This window comes from Musa acuminata, chromosome BXJ1-3 (assembly GCF_036884655.1).
Source record: "Musa acuminata AAA Group cultivar baxijiao chromosome BXJ1-3, Cavendish_Baxijiao_AAA, whole genome shotgun sequence".
NCBI classification, from domain to species: domain Eukaryota; kingdom Viridiplantae; phylum Streptophyta; class Magnoliopsida; order Zingiberales; family Musaceae; genus Musa; species Musa acuminata.
Window position 1 is genome coordinate 35588839 of NC_088329.1, and position 18158 is coordinate 35606996.

At 43.6% G+C, this 18158-nt stretch overlaps 3 protein-coding genes, 2 long non-coding RNA genes and 1 other non-coding gene across 7 annotated transcripts; 2 read left to right on the top strand and 4 right to left on the bottom strand.

Annotated features, from left to right (window-relative positions):
* Window positions 1–147: 147 nt before the first annotated feature.
* Window positions 148–1318, bottom strand: LOC135626093 (uncharacterized). The gene is made up of 2 exons (XM_065131250.1): window positions 986–1318; window positions 148–912 (listed from the first exon to the last, which is right to left on the bottom strand). Exons 1-2 carry the CDS (start codon window positions 1316–1318, stop codon window positions 463–465), a joined length of 783 nt encoding a protein of 260 aa, XP_064987322.1. The 3' UTR covers window positions 148–462.
* LOC135626109 (uncharacterized) lies at window positions 498–2736 on the top strand. Its single transcript, XR_010492272.1, has 2 exons — window positions 498–636; window positions 750–2736. It is a non-coding gene; the product is annotated as an uncharacterized LOC135626109 (long non-coding RNA).
* Window positions 2737–2988: 252 nt separating this feature from the next.
* Window positions 2989–5010, bottom strand: LOC103978575 (glycerol-3-phosphate 2-O-acyltransferase 6-like). The gene is made up of 2 exons (XM_009394412.3): window positions 4234–5010; window positions 2989–4036 (listed from the first exon to the last, which is right to left on the bottom strand). Exons 1-2 carry the CDS (start codon window positions 4846–4848, stop codon window positions 3146–3148), a joined length of 1506 nt encoding a protein of 501 aa, XP_009392687.2. The 5' UTR covers window positions 4849–5010; the 3' UTR covers window positions 2989–3145.
* A 3009-nt stretch (window positions 5011–8019) lies between these two features.
* LOC103978576 (transcription factor BHLH42) lies at window positions 8020–11778 on the bottom strand. 2 transcript variants are annotated; one of them, XM_009394413.3, is made up of 9 exons: window positions 11564–11778; window positions 11231–11485; window positions 10956–11052; window positions 10736–10750; window positions 10584–10640; window positions 9955–10471; window positions 9460–9881; window positions 8990–9370; window positions 8020–8276 (listed from the first exon to the last, which is right to left on the bottom strand). In XM_009394413.3, the coding sequence occupies exons 1-9, from the start codon at window positions 11665–11667 to the stop codon at window positions 8199–8201; spliced, it is 1926 nt and encodes a 641-aa protein (XP_009392688.2). In that variant the 5' UTR covers window positions 11668–11778; the 3' UTR covers window positions 8020–8198. The 2 variants fall into 2 exon arrangements, with proteins under 2 accessions (XP_009392688.2, XP_064987324.1); XM_065131252.1 differs by lacking the exon at window positions 10736–10750.
* Window positions 11779–12153: 375 nt separating this feature from the next.
* On the bottom strand, window positions 12154–12271 carry LOC135639262 (5S ribosomal RNA). The gene has a single exon (XR_010496892.1). It is a non-coding gene; the product is annotated as a 5S ribosomal RNA (ribosomal RNA).
* Window positions 12272–12641: 370 nt separating this feature from the next.
* Window positions 12642–17367, top strand: LOC103978577 (uncharacterized). Its single transcript, XR_010492273.1, has 4 exons — window positions 12642–12744; window positions 12839–13247; window positions 13372–13513; window positions 17116–17367. It is a non-coding gene; the product is annotated as an uncharacterized LOC103978577 (long non-coding RNA).
* The last annotated feature ends 791 nt before the right edge of the window (window positions 17368–18158 follow it).

Below are 18158 nucleotides of genomic sequence, written 5' to 3' on the forward strand. Positions count from 1 at the left end.
CACTGAAAGACAAGGCTTGCAGGATGCTTTCTAGATTACCATTTCCGCTTCAACAAGGTCGAGCCGTGCACTCCATCCACATTACCCCCCACTGCTTGTCCACACACACTCTCATGGACGACGACCCTTCCATCCTGTCTCATGACATTGATGTAATTTTTATTTATTATTTATCATAATAAACTATATATATATTCTGAAATACACTAAGTATCACCGGGCGACGAGACGAGGAAGAAATGGAAGGAATCGGCGAACCCATGTCTCCAGATAAACCGACCGACCGGCCGGCCCATGTAATATAGGTGGGCCGGATGAACTAATGTGATCCAACCAACCAACCGTAATCTAATCGATCGATGGTTGACTTTTGGATGGTTGAAACGCGTCGGTTATATCCAGAATGGATTACGTTACATGCAACACATTATTTCTCTTTACAGTTGAAGCAGCAGTTGGTCCTCACTCTTCCTTCTTCGTCTCCTCTGTCTCAGAAGATAAACTCTTCTCGTAGATGAACTGAGCGACTAAGCCCGCAAATATCAAGCCCAGCGCAGCGACTTTTCGCCATTCCACCTCCGGAGTGACGACGACAGCGTTGGCAATGGTGAAGCCCAGCACGGTCATCAGCGCAAGGTATATGTTGCTTCGCACCTTCAAACCTGCGTTTCTCCTCGTGGCTTCCTCCAGCTTCTGCGCTTCCATCTTGGCTTTCATCTTCGCTCCCGCTTCCTTGTCTTTGGGTGCAGGTCGTTTCTCCTTCAGGTTCTTGAAGAACAAGCCCTCGTTCCGGTCCCTCTCGATTTGGTCTTCGAACTCCTCCAACACCCGGTCATTCTTCTCGATCTCCTGCCTGTTCACCTCCGCGGCTTCCTCGAACGCCTGCGCCCGGTTCTCCAGCTTCTCCATGATCTGTACATGCGAAGAGCAGGTGTTATTTCCCGAAGTGGTCGCCGAGGCTTGAGAGAGAGAGAGAGAGAGAGACCCTGGCGCTGGCTTCGTCGAGCTCTTTGAGTGCGTTCTCCCCTATCTGGTCGAACTCGGCGTTGGCGTCCTCCGCGAACTGGGTGAGGAACGCGGACCGCTCGTCGAGGAAGTCGGTGAGGCGGACTTTTTGGGCCTGCAGCATGGCGATCCGGGCGAGCAGTTCCTGCTTTCGCTTGTCGCCTTCGGACGGGGAAGAGGAATCGGCACGGCCGGCGTCGTTGGAGCTGCAGAAACTGGAGACCGATCTCCGCCTGTTGCGTGACGTCTTCCTCTGGGCAGGAGATGGGTTTGGGCGATGGAGGGATGGTTGGATCGCCTTGAGGATGCTCATGATCTCTCAATACAATCTCGATCGGGTTTCTGGGATTGTCCGCCTCCCGTTTCGGCTCAGGAAACAATATCTACTGTATTATTTGGGAAAGTCCACGAATTAAGATGACCGTTTTACCCCCTTCTCCTAACATGGTTTATCCTTCATCAAGAGCATTATCACATCCAAGCCGTCCATTGATGATATGCCTATGGAGAAAACCCATCATCAACCGTCCATCCCGTTTGATGGTAACTTCGTTATTTTTGCAACTAAGATTCTCGATGGCATAGGAATATTTCTAGGGAATATATAGGGGTAAGACGGGACATTTGCCCTTCCATTGGATATATTGATCAAATTAAACCTGTCTAATTTTGCGCCCGAAATTATTGTGAATATAACCGTATGATTTGGTTTCTGATGTATGAAGCGCGTCCACAATCTTTGCTCCGGCCTCCATCCGTCCCGGCCAATCCATCCCCCATCGAATGGACTCCCCGCGGCGTCCCCTCCTCCGTCATCGACGAGCACCTCGGGAACGTCTTCCGGCGTGGGTGAGTGTCTCATGTTTTCCGTTACTTCCGTTGCTTCTCCTGTGTTGCACACCAACTGCTTGCTCTTTTGTCTGAACAACCTTGATGTTAACCTTAGGGTGTAGCTGCTTGTGTTGGCTCAACTTAGCAATCGGTCATTCTGCTAGAAAGGACTTCCGATTTACCAAGCTAGATATTTTTTCTGCACAGTGGGTGCTTGTTGTTGTGCCTCCTGCCATAATTACCTCTTGTCTTGATGCTTCAAACTACACCATCATGGCCACCATAAACTCCTATTGCACCTTCTCACACAATTCTTAGGATTTATTGGATGCCTATTTCCCTGGCACTATGAACTCCTATTGCACCGACTGTAGATGCTGCTCTTGTTAATTTGGTGTTCGAGGACACAACTTTATGCCCTGGTTCTTTTGATGGTTGGTGAGCCAACTTTTGTGTTAGCTGCTCATAGTGCTTGACCAATGAGACACCGCCCGTGCTCTACTTGTGCTTCTTTTGCGATCGTTCGCAAGAACAAATACAAGCAATGCGCTTTATGCATCATAATGGAAGAAAAATGTTGGCTCAACATCTACAGTCCTGCTACTCCCTCTTACCTATCAACAAGCCAGCAGTTTAGCTGCATTTTCCTACCTCTTCATGTCTCTATATCTCTCTCCACTGTCAGCTCCTCAACAACATATATGCTGCTTTGTCTTACATCTTCTCTTGATTCTTGCTCGCAGTGCTTTGGCTGTAGAATTTTGCATGCAGGACATTGATAAGTGACTTAATTTTAGTTCTTATTTTACTTTGTTGGTTTTCTTCTCACCAGTCTTGTGTTTTAGGTGTTGTCTTTATTCTGCATTTACTCTCAATATGGCTACTTTGTTATATGTTTCATGAATGCATGTTCTCAATCATGTGAAGAACATAAATGCAACTTGTTCCTAGAAGAATTTGTCTGGTTTATGAATATTGGATGGTAAAGACTGGTCCATGAGTGTAAATAGCGGAGTTAATACTATGGTTTCAACTCCGGTAATCGAATTCCTCGTTCATTGAGTTACTTCTTTTTCTCGTCCAAATTTGTCCTTAGATCATCCTTACAAATATTTTGTATGTTTGTAAGTCTCGATACTGATTCCATCAACATAATATAAGAGCATAGACTTCCTTACAAGAGCCAAACTCCCCCAGCAAGGAAGAGGACCAACTTAAAGACAGAAGAATCATCATAGGTAGAAATCGGAGATAGTAATGCATCAGTAGCTGCAGCCTTTTATCTTTGCGGCGAGACTGGCAATGGAGGTCACGCGTTCTGGGCCTTCTCCTTGGTCTCCTCCTTCTTGGAGGGCACTCGGCCATCGGTCCCGGCGAGCAGCACGTACTTGTCCTTCCTGGTGAAGTTGGTGCCCTGGAAGCCCAGCGTGATCGCCAGCACACGCTGTATGTAATTGGCGACCTCGATGGGCGACTTCCCACCGGCGCAGGTGAGCTCCTTGGGCAGCTGGTTGAGGAAGGTGATCTCGTAGGTGGGCCGCGGGTTCATGAAGAAGAAGTAGGGGTCGAAGAGCTTCCACCCCCTGGCGGTCGTCCCGTGGAACATGCTCTGCTCGGTGTTGATGGCCACGGGGACGATCCGGTCCGTGAGCTCCGCGAACATGGCGCTGAACCTGAGGAGGAAGGGCTCCCGGCAGGTGGTGCCCTCGGGGCAGATCACCAGGTCGCCTTCCTCCAGTAGGCGTTTGATGTGCGCCGCGTCCTTGTCCCTCTCCCGCGACAGCGCCACGGCGTTGATGGGGGAGATGAGCTCGGAGAACTTGCTGATGCTGTAGGTGACGCAGCTGATCTTGCGGCGGAGGGCGACGGCGGTGACGACCGGGTCGAGCACGGTGCGGTGGTTGCACACGAAGAGCACTCCGGGGTGGCCCTTCTTGGGTGGCGGCGGGGGCGCGCCCTTCACCACCAGCTTGATGCCCATGATCCTGTAGTTGTGGAACACGATGCGCTCCGGCAGCGGGAGGTTGATGTACACCCTGAGGAGCGAGAGGGCGAAGCCCAAGGGTATCCAGAGGAAGGTGACGAGCGCCACCATGGGGGTCGGCAGCTGGACCAAGCGGCCGTCGTGGAGAATGACCCGGTTCGGGAGCTGGCTCTTGGGCACCGGACTCCATTTTGCGTGCGGCACAACGTAAGCTTCCTGAAGCCAATCGGAAAGCAGATGCTGTTATCAATGGCTCCCATCCCCATCCGTTTCCACAGGAAAGAGGAAGAAAGAAAGAAGAAGGCGGCATACACCGCAGACCACGATAATTGTAGATATATGTGATGCTCAATTTTGGAGTAGATCAGTTCAGTCACTAGATCCATTGAAGTAGTTCAGTTTTGGGTTCAAACCTTGCAAATGGACATGAAATCGTAGTCAGTCTCTCTGTCGCCGATGCCCACGTCCGGCGAACTCCCTCCAAACTCCTCCTCCACCGCCTTCTTCTTCAGCTGTCCGATGAGCACTCCGGGCTTCTTGAGGAACCCCGTTGCCCTCCCTGACGCGGTCACCTCCAACTCAGTCCCCAGGACCTTGTCGGCCCCGAGGAAGCTCTTGGTGAACGGTTCCACCATGATCCTGGGGTTCGCCGTCACAATGTATCTCCGGCCGAACGAACCGAACACCCGCCACGTCTCGGGGTGCACGTCCTCGGCGTAGAACCTGGGCAACACCGAGCGCGCCACCATCTCGATATCCTTCACCCTCAACCTCGCGAAGGCGATGAACACCAGCGCTTGTATGGCCACTGACTCCGAGAAGAAGACGTAGATGGTGTAGACGAAGGGGACCGACATGAGGAGGACGAGGCCGCGCAGGAGGCTCCCTGCCTCGATCGCGACGAGCATGAAGTAAGGGAAGGCGCTGCGGGAGATGAGGAGAGTGCCATCGAGATCAGCCGCCACCGCCTGATGCGACCGTTCTTCCGAGCTACACTTGTCGATGGACTTGAACCTAAGCGACCCCATCTGTGGAGCTGTTGATGGTGGTGGTGGCGGTGGCCACGGAAGGGCAGGATTCGCTTGGTTAAATCACCAAGGATTCGAAGGAATATAAATGGGAGTGCAGTAGGTGGCACCGCGAGCTAACTTGAGAAGCTACTTATTCTACTAATTTATGCATGGAGAAGGGACGTTCGCAACAGCCAATTGCTTGTGATCGATCGACCTTTGCTTGACCAAGTTTGAAGCCTGGATCGGGTAGATGTCAACGTCAGTCTTCTTGGCTGTCACCACCGCTCTGGTTTTCTACCTCACGTTAGCATTCGACTATTAGTAGTATAAGCCGATCCTCCTCCGCAGCATTAACTTGGAGCCACCGAACCCACGAGAATAAGGAAGTAAAAGCAGCAGCAGCAGCAGCAGCGGCATGCAGTCTCCTGCAAGAAGGATTCGTTAGCTGGTGGTAGCGCATTTTTGCGATCGCCATTAATGGAGTGAAGCAATTAGTTGACGGCGTGTTATTATTATCACATGCAGCCTTCCCCATGCCGGTGATCAAACCAGTCATAGCAATGGTAGAGCTTTTTCACGTTGACACACGTCTGATCCATCCTTTTAATGTCCTACCTAGAAAAGTGGACTGTTTTATGTCCACTGATATCCTTCATGGATGCTCAAATCTTTACTCTAATTCATCGTCTGCAGTAAACCATCTTTGACGCAGTAGCCCCTCGTCACCTTCGTTAGGCGAGGAAGCTCCGGATACCCTAATCGATGATCTCAAAAACAAACGGACGAGAAGGGGACGGCAGGTGATGTCCACCTCGTGATGCTCCAAAGTGGCCAACACTTATCCGATCTACTTCACCGTCGATGCAAGCATGGCTTACGCATGTGTCTCTCTGCCTAACTTCTCTGCATTAGTGACCTCACACATTGATGAGGCATCTCCAACTCCGACCTCACACAGCATTAAACGGACCTGAAAGAAGAGTCCTTCGACAAAGTGTCACTGTTTTAATTCTACCTATATTACCATGCAAGCAATTAAATGCTACCTATATCTGCATGCTATTGACTGCTTGTCTTGGGTTCTAAACCCATCACCGAGCCTCGCTTTGAGCGGCACAAACAAGTTCTCATGTGCCCAGTGAACTCATTTCACGGCCACTGGTCGCGCACTTCCTCAGTTCTTAGCTCAGATCGTCGTCTAAGGAGAGGTGATGACACGTTTCTAAGACAATGATTTCTTTCTTTCCGAAGAAGTCTTATTTGAGCTGCGAGTGTATCTGAAAATGATCCTTGGCCGAAATCTAATCGTCTGCAAACTGATTCGAACAAAAGCCTGATTCTGTAAAGAAGAGTTTGAAGACTTTAGAACTCAGTAAGCCGAGTGAGAGCTCCGATTCGCGTTAGGTTAAAAGTAAATGAAAAAGCATTCTGATTAAGGACTCGAAGCATCAAAAGCTGTCCTAATAAAGATGTATTCCCGACCTTCGTACGGGTTTGACTGGGAAAGCCATTCCGAGATATAATCGTGAAGAGTCAGCGAAGACGAACAGAAAAGAAAGCATCAAAAGAATGACTGCAACAAGATGAAAGTACGAATCTTTCTTCCTTCCAAGTATCGTAGCGGAAAGGCTTTCTATAGCCTTTTCCATGAATCAAATGCTACCACACGGCAGCCTACGTGCAGAGATACCAAGTCAAGCCTCATCGACGTGCGCGCAACATCCGTCTGCATGTGCATCGGGGACGAGAGACTCGCTCAAAAGTAGAAATAAGGACATGAGTACGAGGGCAACTCGGTGGTCATCGACAACACGTATGTGGCTTTCTCTATCGATTCAATGAACAGGAAATTTTCGACATCTAAATCCCATTTAGCCACTGCACTGCAGTTGGAACGAAGCAGAAACTCTAGGCTTCCTTTCTCTGTGCTCTTGTTTGTCTTTGCATTGGGAATACAAATTAGCTTGAAATCAGTATCTTTCGTTTGTTTTGACCATTAGCTGGGATGCATTGAAAAAGCTCATGGTTTTGTTATTTGAGTCATCAAACGTTGTATGTTTTTTGAATCTCGTTGATATAAATGAAGTGATTTTTATTTCAGGAATTTTTTGTGCAATTATTACTTGAAGAAGTTAATGGTATCATTCAAATGTTGTGGAAGAGATTTATGTAATCCTCTATTCGGCTTTGAATAGCAATAATAAGAATACAAATTAGCGTAACCTCATGCGTAAGGTAGACGATGGCCAACGAAATGGGTACGATCGTCCATGTGATTTCGCTAGGACCACAAGGATCACTATGTTTGAAGAATCACAAAAGATAAGTGATGAAGGTAGGATAAATATGTTCATTTTTTATTTGACGAAAATGCTACGACTTACGTATATATAGAACCACATAATTGTTTAGTCTTTCTTTTTTTTTTTGTGTTGCTTGTGATTTTTTTAATTATTTTTTTTGTGTCGGTTGGTGGTATGTTACGTGTGTGTTCATGTTTCTATTTTTTTTCTTCTTTGTGTTAATTCTTAATGGATCACACGAGGTTAACGTCTATGCTAACTAACGAGTATGCTTGAGTGTCACCTTAGATGATCTCATCTAAGAAGGTGAGCTTTGCATCACTGTTAGGTCATCAAATTTATTGCTTGGGTCGGGCATAAACTCTCGACTATCTCGTAAAACATATGCAAGCCTTAAAATTATCTATTAAGTCCTAATAAGAGGTTAGTGATTCTCGATACACTAAACTATTATCCTCTTCTTCTCAATTCTCTCTCTCTCATTAGTCTCTTGCCTCTCATCTTCACACTCATTCGTCGAAAACTAGCTTAAGCATCAGAGAGAACCTCATGATCGTAATTTGCTTGATGACGTCTTTAGGTCCTATCGTACATTGTAGTCAAGACCACAATTAGTAGTAATTAAATACCTTGATCAATTGAGAGTTTACCTAGCTTTTCCCATTCTAAAATGGGGATTTTAGGATTCAAGATAGTGTAACTTTGATGCTTAAAGAATAAAATTAAAGGAAATCTAGGATATAATTATCTTTAGGACAAAATAATTATTATGCTCAAATCAACATCTTAATTTGATACAAAAAAGAAAGCTTTGTGCTCATCAAATGGGTGAGCACAGAAAGCAAAAGTGAGCTAAAAAGAAAGCTAGCAAGTATGACACATGTGGAAAACAATGATATGGTTTTCAAGTTATTTGTTGCAACCTTTGCTATGTCATCAACCAAGAATTATTACAAGCATAGAGAACCTATTGATGATCACACAATCCATAAAATACAGGTGACTATGAGAATACTATATTAGTATTAATGCTATCTATATATATGCAGCCAGGAATTAGTTTTAATGATCAGAAAATATTTGGTCAATGGTCTTCTTCACATCTGCAATGTTGACTCTCTTCCCATGAACCTCTTTCACCTGAAAGGGCACAGATGTAAGGAGATATCAGTCAACTAAATCAGATGCATAGAAGAATTGGCACTATCAGTGTCTCTCATGGTCTACATAGGTCAAGAGTTCCCAAAGCAATATGTAATATCCAACATTTCTCATGAAACTAAAAGAAAACAGCTGAAAAAAAATTTAAGAAAAAAAGAATAATAATGATTGAAAGAATAATAAATTTCTCATCGTGGAATCAAAGTCAATGAGTAAGGTAATAGGTCATATGGTGAGATAAAAAATGGAAAAAAACCACTCTAATTCTGACTCATCATACTAAATTCTCAAGAAAAGATGATTTCGACTATTGACTAATTTGAGTTTTATTGTTCTACTTGTTTACACATACATTATGGTTGAATGGAATGCTCTCTGTGGGTTAATTATAGATTATTCTTTATAATTAACTAATTTTAGCATCTCGATCCTTATATTTTTAAAAATTACATTGAGATACATATTTATACATTACAAAAGTGAAACATTTAACTTTGTTGCTCTAACAAAATCTTTCTTTCATTTTTAACATAATAAAATTATTTTTTTAATCTTGTATAGGGATTTTAATGTTTCATTTTCATAAATATAGGAATCCTGATGTAATTTTTGAAAACATAAAAATTAGAATGGTGAAAATAGCTAATTAGATAGGGATCCTAATGTAAAATATATGCCAAACTTGGTATTACCTTAGCACGTAACTCTGCATTGCAGACGGCATTGCTGGCGGAGAAGTGCACGGAAGAGACCTCCAATCCCAGCTCATGAAGCCCCTGCAAAACCTTCAGCAGTAGCCCGTCTCTGTGAGTGCACTGTAGCTCCAGGAGAGCATCTTCTTCTACTACGGACGCATGCACGCCCACTCCGTTGCTTCCCTCGAGCGCTTGTAGCTTCCTCTTGTCCACCACATGGTTGTCCAGTTTGTAGTTGACCGCGTAATCTGGCTTGTCAACCTCCATTGCTTTCAGCCTCCGATCGCTTTGCCTGTTTCTTGCCTCAAGATCTTGAATCCGTTTTCTGAGTTGCTTCACGTACTCGATTGTGTCGCCAAGTATTGAAGCCTTGTCCATCTGCAACTCCTCAGCTCGGACATATGAGCTTTAGATGATCTAAGATCAACGGCATACGTAGAAGAAGAAGAAGTGGGAGGCGTGCATGCCTTGGTCACAAATGGAACTAATGAACGGAGGATCATAAACCTCTCGTTGAGCTTCTCTCTCCTGCGGCGTTCAGCGAGAACATGGTTGGCACTGATTTCTTCTTGCGCCGCGCCCTTCTGGAACCTGTTTCCGCCCTCTCCATCCGTCGACTTGGGTGAGCTGCCGTCGCTCAACTTGCAATGTAGATCGCGAATGTTGAGCACGACACTCTTCAGCAACCACTGCGAAATACAGCTCCCTCGTGAGCACACCGGAAGACGATCTCTTTCGGAACTCCATCTGGAGAAGGCTGACTTCTGCGATTGAATCACGTCATTGAAGGGGCTCGAGCCCACCCATCGCTTCAGGTTGTGTCGTAGAACACTGGACACCGTCTCAGAGTAGTGGGCATCTTCTGGCGATAAATCTTGCTCCTGAGTTCCTACAGGACAATCTGCAAGTGTGAGTTCCACGTTAACAGCCAGCTGTCCGAGCTTTGGAGTCTGCAGGGATACCTAATGGCTGTTGAAACCCATTGCCAAGATCTTCAAGAAGACAATTCCAGTTTTTACAGATAGATTGCGCTGCGGGCATCTGTTCTGGGTCCAGGTTATTGGAACAATCGCTGATGGAGCCTACTCTGATGTCTTCCGACATCTCAAGCTGCATCAACTCGCTTGCTTCAGCCGCTGGAATCGTCTCCGCCGCCGCCACCGTCAGACCAGGAGGCACAGAAACATCAACGCTGTACTTCATCGCTCCGAGTTCCGATCGGGAGCTGCCTTCTATCTCGTCGCCCTCATCGTTGTCCTCCTCGTCATCATGAGCAGCATCCTCTTCTCGGTTGGAAGCGTGTATGTCCATGTTCATCTGTTGCATCATCGCTGGTTGCTGATACAGTGGATGATGATGGTCTGCCCTCGCAAAAGGATTAGAAGTCGAGTGCTCTGAGAGGGCAGGCTTGGTATGTGCATCGAAAGAGTCCATGAAGTGTCTCTTTGCACGTTGTATCAACGCCATATCTTCCTCAACCTATCCGAGAATTATATCAAACTGTAGCTCAAACATTACAGCGAAGAATCGAGGACAACTCACGAGTTTGTCTTTGCTTAATGGCTACAAGAATGAAGATATACATACTGACCTTTTCTATGTTACCTAATTCGAGGACTCCATCCACGAGAGGGATGCACGCAACTGTCTGCGACATCGAGAAAAGAAATCAATTGTAATCTCTACTCACATCGTTTCTCATGATTTATCGATTTCACGTGAAATAAGAGAAAGAAATGAAACCTGAATATGAGCACTCTGTTGGTTTTATGGAGTCCATGAATCATAACGAAAAGAAAAGGTTAGTATTATCTCAATCATAAGATACTCACACAACATATATATTTATATATGCACATCAAACAAGGATTCTGCAGTCGACGTTGTTATCGTTCCTTGTTGATGTCGGGAAGGTTTGTTAGGTTCTGTGGAAGATGACGAAGAGACTACAGACAAGTAGTACCTTTGCGAGAATGGCCCTCGAGAAGACCTTGCTATCAACCTCGTTTGCCCTTGTGAGCCAAACATGTCGCTGCCTTGCAAATGCCTTCCCTGGTAACCTAAAACATCGTTGAATTATACTGAGCTAAGAATAATACTTCGATATAAGGGAGTTGGAGACAATTTGAGAGGATTAATTAAGCATTAATCTTTGTTCATTATGATTCTACTATATATACCAACTACTAATCCAGTATTGTTGGTAGAGGGGAGGGGGGGTGATGGATGGCATGGTACCCGACGCCAGGAGGGAAGGAGAAGGAAATGCACATGAGGTAGAACCATTCAGCCTCGGTGAGATCCTCCGGCGAGAGTGCAGCACAAGGTCGCCGTGCCGGGAGGTTGGCCTCTCCCGACGACAGCGACTCGTAGAGCTCCCTGAGCTGCTGACTCCTCTGGAGGGAGGCCTCCTCCGTGCTCACCTCCACTGGCTGCACCGTCTTCCTCGTCTTTATCGATCCATTGTAGTACCCATCTCCCCACACCAGAATTCTTTCGCAAGGCATGAGAAAAACCAGAATTAGGAGGAGGAAGAAGGCGGTGGGACCGTTCACAATGCTGTGTTCTCACCCTTGTTGAGGACAGGGCTGCCAGAAGAGGCTATATGTCCACCGAACGCTCTGCACCACCGCCTGCAGCGTTTGCTGAAGACTGGTGCTCGGTGGGGTAACCATGACTTCCTCCGCAGCAGGAGGACGATGCTTGCCACCAAGACAGACAGAGAGAGAGAGAGAGAGACGAGGCGGAGTCGTTGAAAGATACAGTGGAGGAGAGAGGACTTCTTGGTGGTGGAATCGACGTAGGCAAAGTTAGCGATGGATTGGCAAGGCATTTAACTGGTGAAATGGGGATGGCTTTTGACCGGTGGTTCTACCAGCCGGTTCTCACCTGCTTCGTTCAGCAGTGACCACGTGGTGGACATCGTACTTCTCTTGTCGACTCCACCTTAACTACGTCGGTCTTCCGTAAATATGTCGCCTCCACTCCATCTCCTCAAACGACAGTTGACTACTCTTTTCATAATTATAATTATAATTCTATATAATTCTAAAATTAAATTATTTGATAAATATATATATATATATATATATATATTTTTAAAAAAATAAATATTTTAATTATGTAATATAACTAAAGAAACAACTATTGTAGTTAAAAAAAGAGTGCAACACGAGGACTTTCCAGGGGTCACCCATCCTAGTACTACTCTCGCCCAAGCATACTTAACTTCGGAGTTCTGATGGGATCCGATGCTTTAGTACTGATATGATCGCACTCAAAAAACAGCTTCATAATGAAGTGACTTCATCCTCCAAGACAAAGAAACTATCTCTACAGCATGCTCGAGTGGGGAAAGCCACTGCATGGGAACAAATAGTCTAACACTCATTTAATCCCTAACAAAATATGGTCAACATATCAGGCCCGGTTACATAATTAGTATGACCTACTCGGATCCGATCCAATTCCCTCTTTAATCGAATCGGATCTTATGGGATGTTGAGGCCTTCAGTTATTTAAATCCAAATCGAGGATCTCAGCATTATTTTCCTAATATAAACTAAGATTAATCCAAATTTTGAGAGCTGATGTCGCATGCTATATATATACACTTGAAGAACCCGATAGTTCCAACAACTTTCACGACGTGAGCACCGCCATCCCTAGAATTTCGCGGAGCGGACGAAGAAGGTCGCATCGATGCCAGTCATCCCTCATCCGCGACGACGAGGCCGGAGAAGAGCGCCTGAGTAAGCGAAACCCCTTGTTTTCTTGGAATCCCTCTTCTTCTTTGTCGGTCTTCCCCACCTTTTTCCTTTGATTGACATTTCTTTGTTCTGGCAGCGGCTGCCGGAGAATGGAGGGCCCGGCCCAGGAGCGGAGAGCCCATGGCTTTCCGGAAATGATAGCGTGACCCTCCTCTACCCTTTTCGTGCGGATCGACGGGAGAAGGGAGAGAGCACTAGAAACCACACGCGAGGTGTCATCCTTTCTCGGGGACGCAGAATGGCATTCTTTCTACAAGTTCTGGAACGAGGGATTGGTTCGGGGCAGTGAATGCCCCAGTTGCAGACTAAATACCATTTGCATTAGGAAGGTTGATGGGTCTTGAGGGGTTTTGTTTTGTGAATTAGAGCGGCAAGCCATACTTGCGGATGAGTATTGCGGCTCGACACCTCTATATGATCCAGTGTCATAGACGACGGCAGCATCCATCGATGTAGCCCTCGACGACGCCGTGACGAGTGCCGGGGTAAGCGAAACCCTATATTTTCATGGAAGCCCTCTTCTTCGTTGCCGATCTGTCGCCCTTTTATTCTTCATGATGTCTCTTCTGCATGCCATCAAGAATTCGATCCCCTCTCTTTGATTGGCAGTTCTGGCCGTGATAGGGAAAGAGAGCCCAGTCCAGCAGCAGCTCGAACCCATGGCTGAACGGGAATGGTAGTGTGACCCTCCTCTTCTCTTCCCTAGGGGATCAACGGAAGAATGGAGAAATCGTATGAAACCATACGTGAGGTATATCGTCTTTTGTTGCGGATGTAGAATCACAATCTTTCTTTAATTGTTAGAATTAGGGTTTAGGTTCAGTTATTTGAAGCTCTGTGACTGAATAACCTAGTTGAAATAAAATTCCATCTGCATTAGAAAGATTGTCGGGTCTTGAGGAATTCTGTTGTGCGAACTAGAAGGGAGAAGTCATACCTGCTGACAAGTATTGTGCCCATGATGGAGCCTTTAAAGCCCACTCGTGTACTGTCTTTCAGGATCCAGAGTTAGCGGATCTGGTGACATTGTTGAGTAAAAAGGGGAAGGCATTCATAAACAGCTTAACAACAATCCTGTCAATAACCTACCTGAGTAATGGAAGATGAGAGTAGTATCAGAATGTAGACTCGTGAGAGGAAATCTATGGTATACAAAAGATGCTAGTTTATTCATGTACACGTTTAGTAAAAGGATGATGGAAAGCATAGATGCTTTTTTAGGAATTAAAAATTGATCAATCTGAATTGGGATCATCTTGGCACACAATGTGATAAAAGATGGAGTGTTTCAATATCTATTCCAAGATTGACTTGAATCATGTGATTGATCAAGAAGGATCACAGCTGATATCAGAGGATATGATGATTGGGAAGAGAAGAACAGGGGAGAAGACAATATGAAGAGTGTTAGAATTGGTTCCCTCTTAACCTCGACTTTTCTTCGAGGGAGAGAAGTGCCTCCAAATCTACTCTAAGTAACTAAATGAAGGGGGAGAAGTAACTACTGTTATGCTAGAAACAAAGGTAATGATAGCCAAGAGTGTGTTAGAGGCTTACAAAGTTCACTTATAAGGTCATAAATATTTCAAACTAACATTGTTATTACATAGTCATTTCTAGATTTCTTCCTTCAATATCCCGGCTGGACTTCTCTTTAAGCTCCAGAATTGGCAGTCCCTCTTTGGAATGGTTGGTTGACCACTTGGGGGCTGGCCAACACTTCCTTTTCAGGGATGGGAGCTGGCTGGCCCATATCATGGCCATGATTTTCTGGCCCATATCCAAAGAGGCTATACTTATGTTGTAATTGATCTTCTAGCCGGAATAGAGGTTCTTCAAAATAGTAATTGCTGCTCTTATCTTCCGGTTAAAGTAGGAATTCTCTTGTTTTTTCCCTAGGAAATTGTCTTGTCTGCCTTTGAATTCTTTATGAGCTGTTCTGATCAAAGTAGGAGTGTTTCAACTCTATTGTTAGCAGTGAAGGGATCCCTGAGCCCTCCAAATGTTGGTTAACTTGGTCTCACTTTGGTGCTGCCAAAGCCCCCTAGACATGACAGTCAAGGGCTTTTGATACATGATAACATTTTAGTGACAACGGCTCAATCATTCTGTGTACTTATTCAAATGGAGAAAAAAGTTTTAACTTTGGTCCTGATCGTTATTGATATGGACAAAACCTATGATAGGCTTAATCCTATTGTCATTGTTAAGATCATCAACCATATGAACTTCCTTAATTCATCTTTGGGTGTATTCTTGTACTTATGCTATTTGGGTTCATATAGTAAATGCAATTCATGTATATCTTAGTTTAAAAGCTAGAAAAGGGTAAGGCAAAGGACACATTTTCACTGATCTTCTGTATTCATGTATCCCAGTTGTTGTCGCTTTGCCTAATGGATCAAATTAAATATTACAACTTCTAAATTCAGACATATGATCAAATTGGGCATTCAATGTATTCAATTACATTTTGACGAACATCGAAGCCTCAAGCTAATTTTGCAGGTATTTGTTAAATGCATTTGACAAATGGAAGAAGATTGGATAACTAAATATTAAATGTCCAAAAATTTGCAATATTCTTTCTCAATCGATTATTTTTCATGCACTGGGCTGTTTTTTCTTTAATATATAGCAGTAAGGTTCTGTATTACTGGATAGTTGTAATGGATCAAAGAATGATCTTTTATATGGCCCTACCTTGCCTGTAGAAGCTCCATTATGAACTTTGTGGTTATCTCTTGGTAGATCACAGGGAATTCATCCCTTGATAAACATGAGAAAGCTTCAGATAAAAGTACTTTTAGGAGCATGACCTTGTTAACTCATTTCTATTGGCCTTGTTTGAAATGATCATGGAGTTACCTGTATCCCCAACATTTGAAACTTTTCTGTTGAAGTTGCATTTAGGGAGAATACTGGCTATCAAATGGTCAGGTACTATTAGTGTTACAGGCAGTCAGGAATGCTAGTGGGTTGTATAATGTCATCACAAAGCAAATTTTCATTAATATTAGTTGTTTTTCCAGTTTTTATCCTTAGTCCAAAGGTGCCTTTAGTAATGCTTCCAGTTTTTTTCAAACATTAGATATCGGACAGTGTTTGGATCAAAGATCTGGTCTTGACAAGAAGAAACCCTAAGAAGCATGGACACATGCTTTTGGTGGACATGTCCATGTCCATGTCCGACCACGTCAGACACACGGGCACATGTCGGACACTCGCATGCGCTGCTGCACTCGTGTGGCCCTCACATGAGGGCCATATGCTTCACAAGAAAATAAATCTAGAGATCGTTGTAAGGAAACATATATAAATTATGTTTAGAGATTGTTGAATATTATTTGATAATTTTAATTTTTTTCAACCCATATGATGATATTCATTTGTTCACATTTCTGAGTTTATAAAATTTAATATAAATACTATAAAACTCATGTAAATCTAATATTATATGTACATATATATTAAAAAATATATGTGTTCTCGCTGTATCCGTGTCCTAATTTTTTTAAAAAATGATGCATCACCATGTTTGTGTCGCGTCATGTCCATGCCCCATGTCCTGTGCTTCTTAGAAGAAAACTTGTTTAGGAGCTTTCTTTACTAAATGATGCCACTGGTTATTTAAATCTTTCTTCTACATGCGAGGGGACCCCACACCATCCCACAGTGCTTTTTGGTGGAAATACCACCTTCAGATTGGTACAAGTTGATCTGTTGGCTCGTGTACATTTATGAATAAATATCATTATGCTGTATGTATCATCTGGAAATCTATAGTTTTATGGAAGCATGTATTTCATAGCTTTGATTTAAGCTCAGTTGTGAAGGTTTCATTTCTGTGTGAAGGCCTGAATTTGTTGCTTAGGCAGGCATCCAATATCTCTGGGTAGGGAGTGGTTTCTTGAATCTTGATACAATCTGGACGAGATTATTAATTAGAGGATTAAAACATTGTACCTGATAATATTTTTTTCTAAGTCTCTGAATGTTTTGTGGTCACATAATCCTAAGGTAAGCAGGCAGGCTGCATTTTGTACCTGGGTGGACTATGTTCCTGATGATTTCTTTCGCATTTTGGCTGTGACACCATTGTTACTTCACATGGATGATGAATTTTCTTTCTCACAGAAAGATATCACTAGATATTTGAAGTCATCAGAAGTTATTCTTAGAAATTAGCTTTTTTTTATTGGTACGTTGTTAGTAACCAACCAGATATTGTAATTCATCATGTTGTTTATGAAATTTCATTTTTTTTTCTATATTGAAATAACATGACTATTTGTTATAACTAGTTGCCTTGTCTTGTCTCTAAATACCTTTTTACATATATGTCACCTGTAGTGGGACCAGAGCTTTGGTCATCTTTTTGCAAAGGTTGTTTGGAGTGTGGACACTACAACCTCGGATTTCATGACTTGGAAATAGAAGAAAACATTGCTTATAATTATAGAGCTAATTGGATGCCTGGTTGCCTCATGTCAAGCGTAAGTTTCATTTGTTTTTCTTATATGTCATGTTAGTCTAGTAAGAACATAGGTTGACAAGACTATTTTGCAAAATGAATTTCTGATAGAGTCATATGATCTTACTTTATCTTCTGCAGCCTTGTTAATGGTCATTTTCTGTTTCATGTTATATCGTAGATTACCTTGCAAATTGTTTACCTGCCCATGCCAACATGTGAACTTATAAGCCTGAGCAGGTAATAAAATGTGAACATTACTGAGTTGATAATGATTGGAGTATAAAATTGGCTAGTGATTAATTGAAAGATTAATTGAAAGAGGATATGCAATCCCCTAGTGGGATATTTTTACGACAATCAAACCATTCGAAGTATATGGACCAAAATTTCACCATCTGAGGTACTTGAATTCTGAAATATGATTAAAGGTTAGACTATGGAGACATTGCTTATGGTAAAAGTAACAGTTCCACTGAGCTTTGGGAAGCAAGATTGAATCATCTGGATCATGAGAAAGTTTCAAGGAGATTTTTAGAAGACTTGTATTCATTGACTTGTTCTAAGATGGTGTTTCTTTAATATGAAGGTACTTTTTCATACTGTAGTAATGCTGTTCATTTAGCGTAAAAATTGAATGGATTCACTTTTTTAAATGAAAATTTGCTACTTAATGTCACTTCCCATGTTTGAAAATCAATAAAATTACCCTAAAATCTTCTTGGCATTGGCTGGGGAAAAAAGGTTATTTTAATGTGAAACCAGTCTAAAATTATGTCAGCATTATCCCCCTAAAAATCAAGGATTACAGTCGCATAACTCTTCTGAGCATGATGTGTAGTTCAAGCACTTGTAGGAAGTCAGCCATTGATGGTCAATAACATTTAAAGTATCAAAAGAAACTATTGGAGTCCATAATGAC

Excerpts from the sequence above, each read along its gene's own strand:
- LOC135626093 (XM_065131250.1), bottom strand. The coding sequence starts at position 1,318 with ATGAGCATCCTCAAGGCGATCCAACCATCCCTCCATCGCCCAAACCCA. Across the intron at positions 913-985 it reads TCGACGAAGCCAGCGCCAGG|ATCATGGAGAAGCTGGAGAA; the intron begins GTCTCTCTCTCT and ends TCGCATGTACAG.
- LOC103978575 (XM_009394412.3), bottom strand. The coding sequence starts at position 4,848 with ATGGGGTCGCTTAGGTTCAAGTCCATCGACAAGTGTAGCTCGGAAGAA. Across the intron at positions 4,037-4,233 it reads ATTTCATGTCCATTTGCAAG|GAAGCTTACGTTGTGCCGCA; the intron begins GTTTGAACCCAA and ends GATTGGCTTCAG.
- LOC103978576 (XM_009394413.3), bottom strand. The coding sequence starts at position 11,667 with ATGGTTACCCCACCGAGCACCAGTCTTCAGCAAACGCTGCAGGCGGTG. Across the intron at positions 9,882-9,954 it reads TGGGTTTCAACAGCCATTAG|GAACTCAGGAGCAAGATTTA; the intron begins GTATCCCTGCAG and ends ATTGTCCTGTAG. Across the intron at positions 9,371-9,459 it reads TAGTTCCATTTGTGACCAAG|ATGGACAAGGCTTCAATACT; the intron begins GCATGCACGCCT and ends GAGGAGTTGCAG.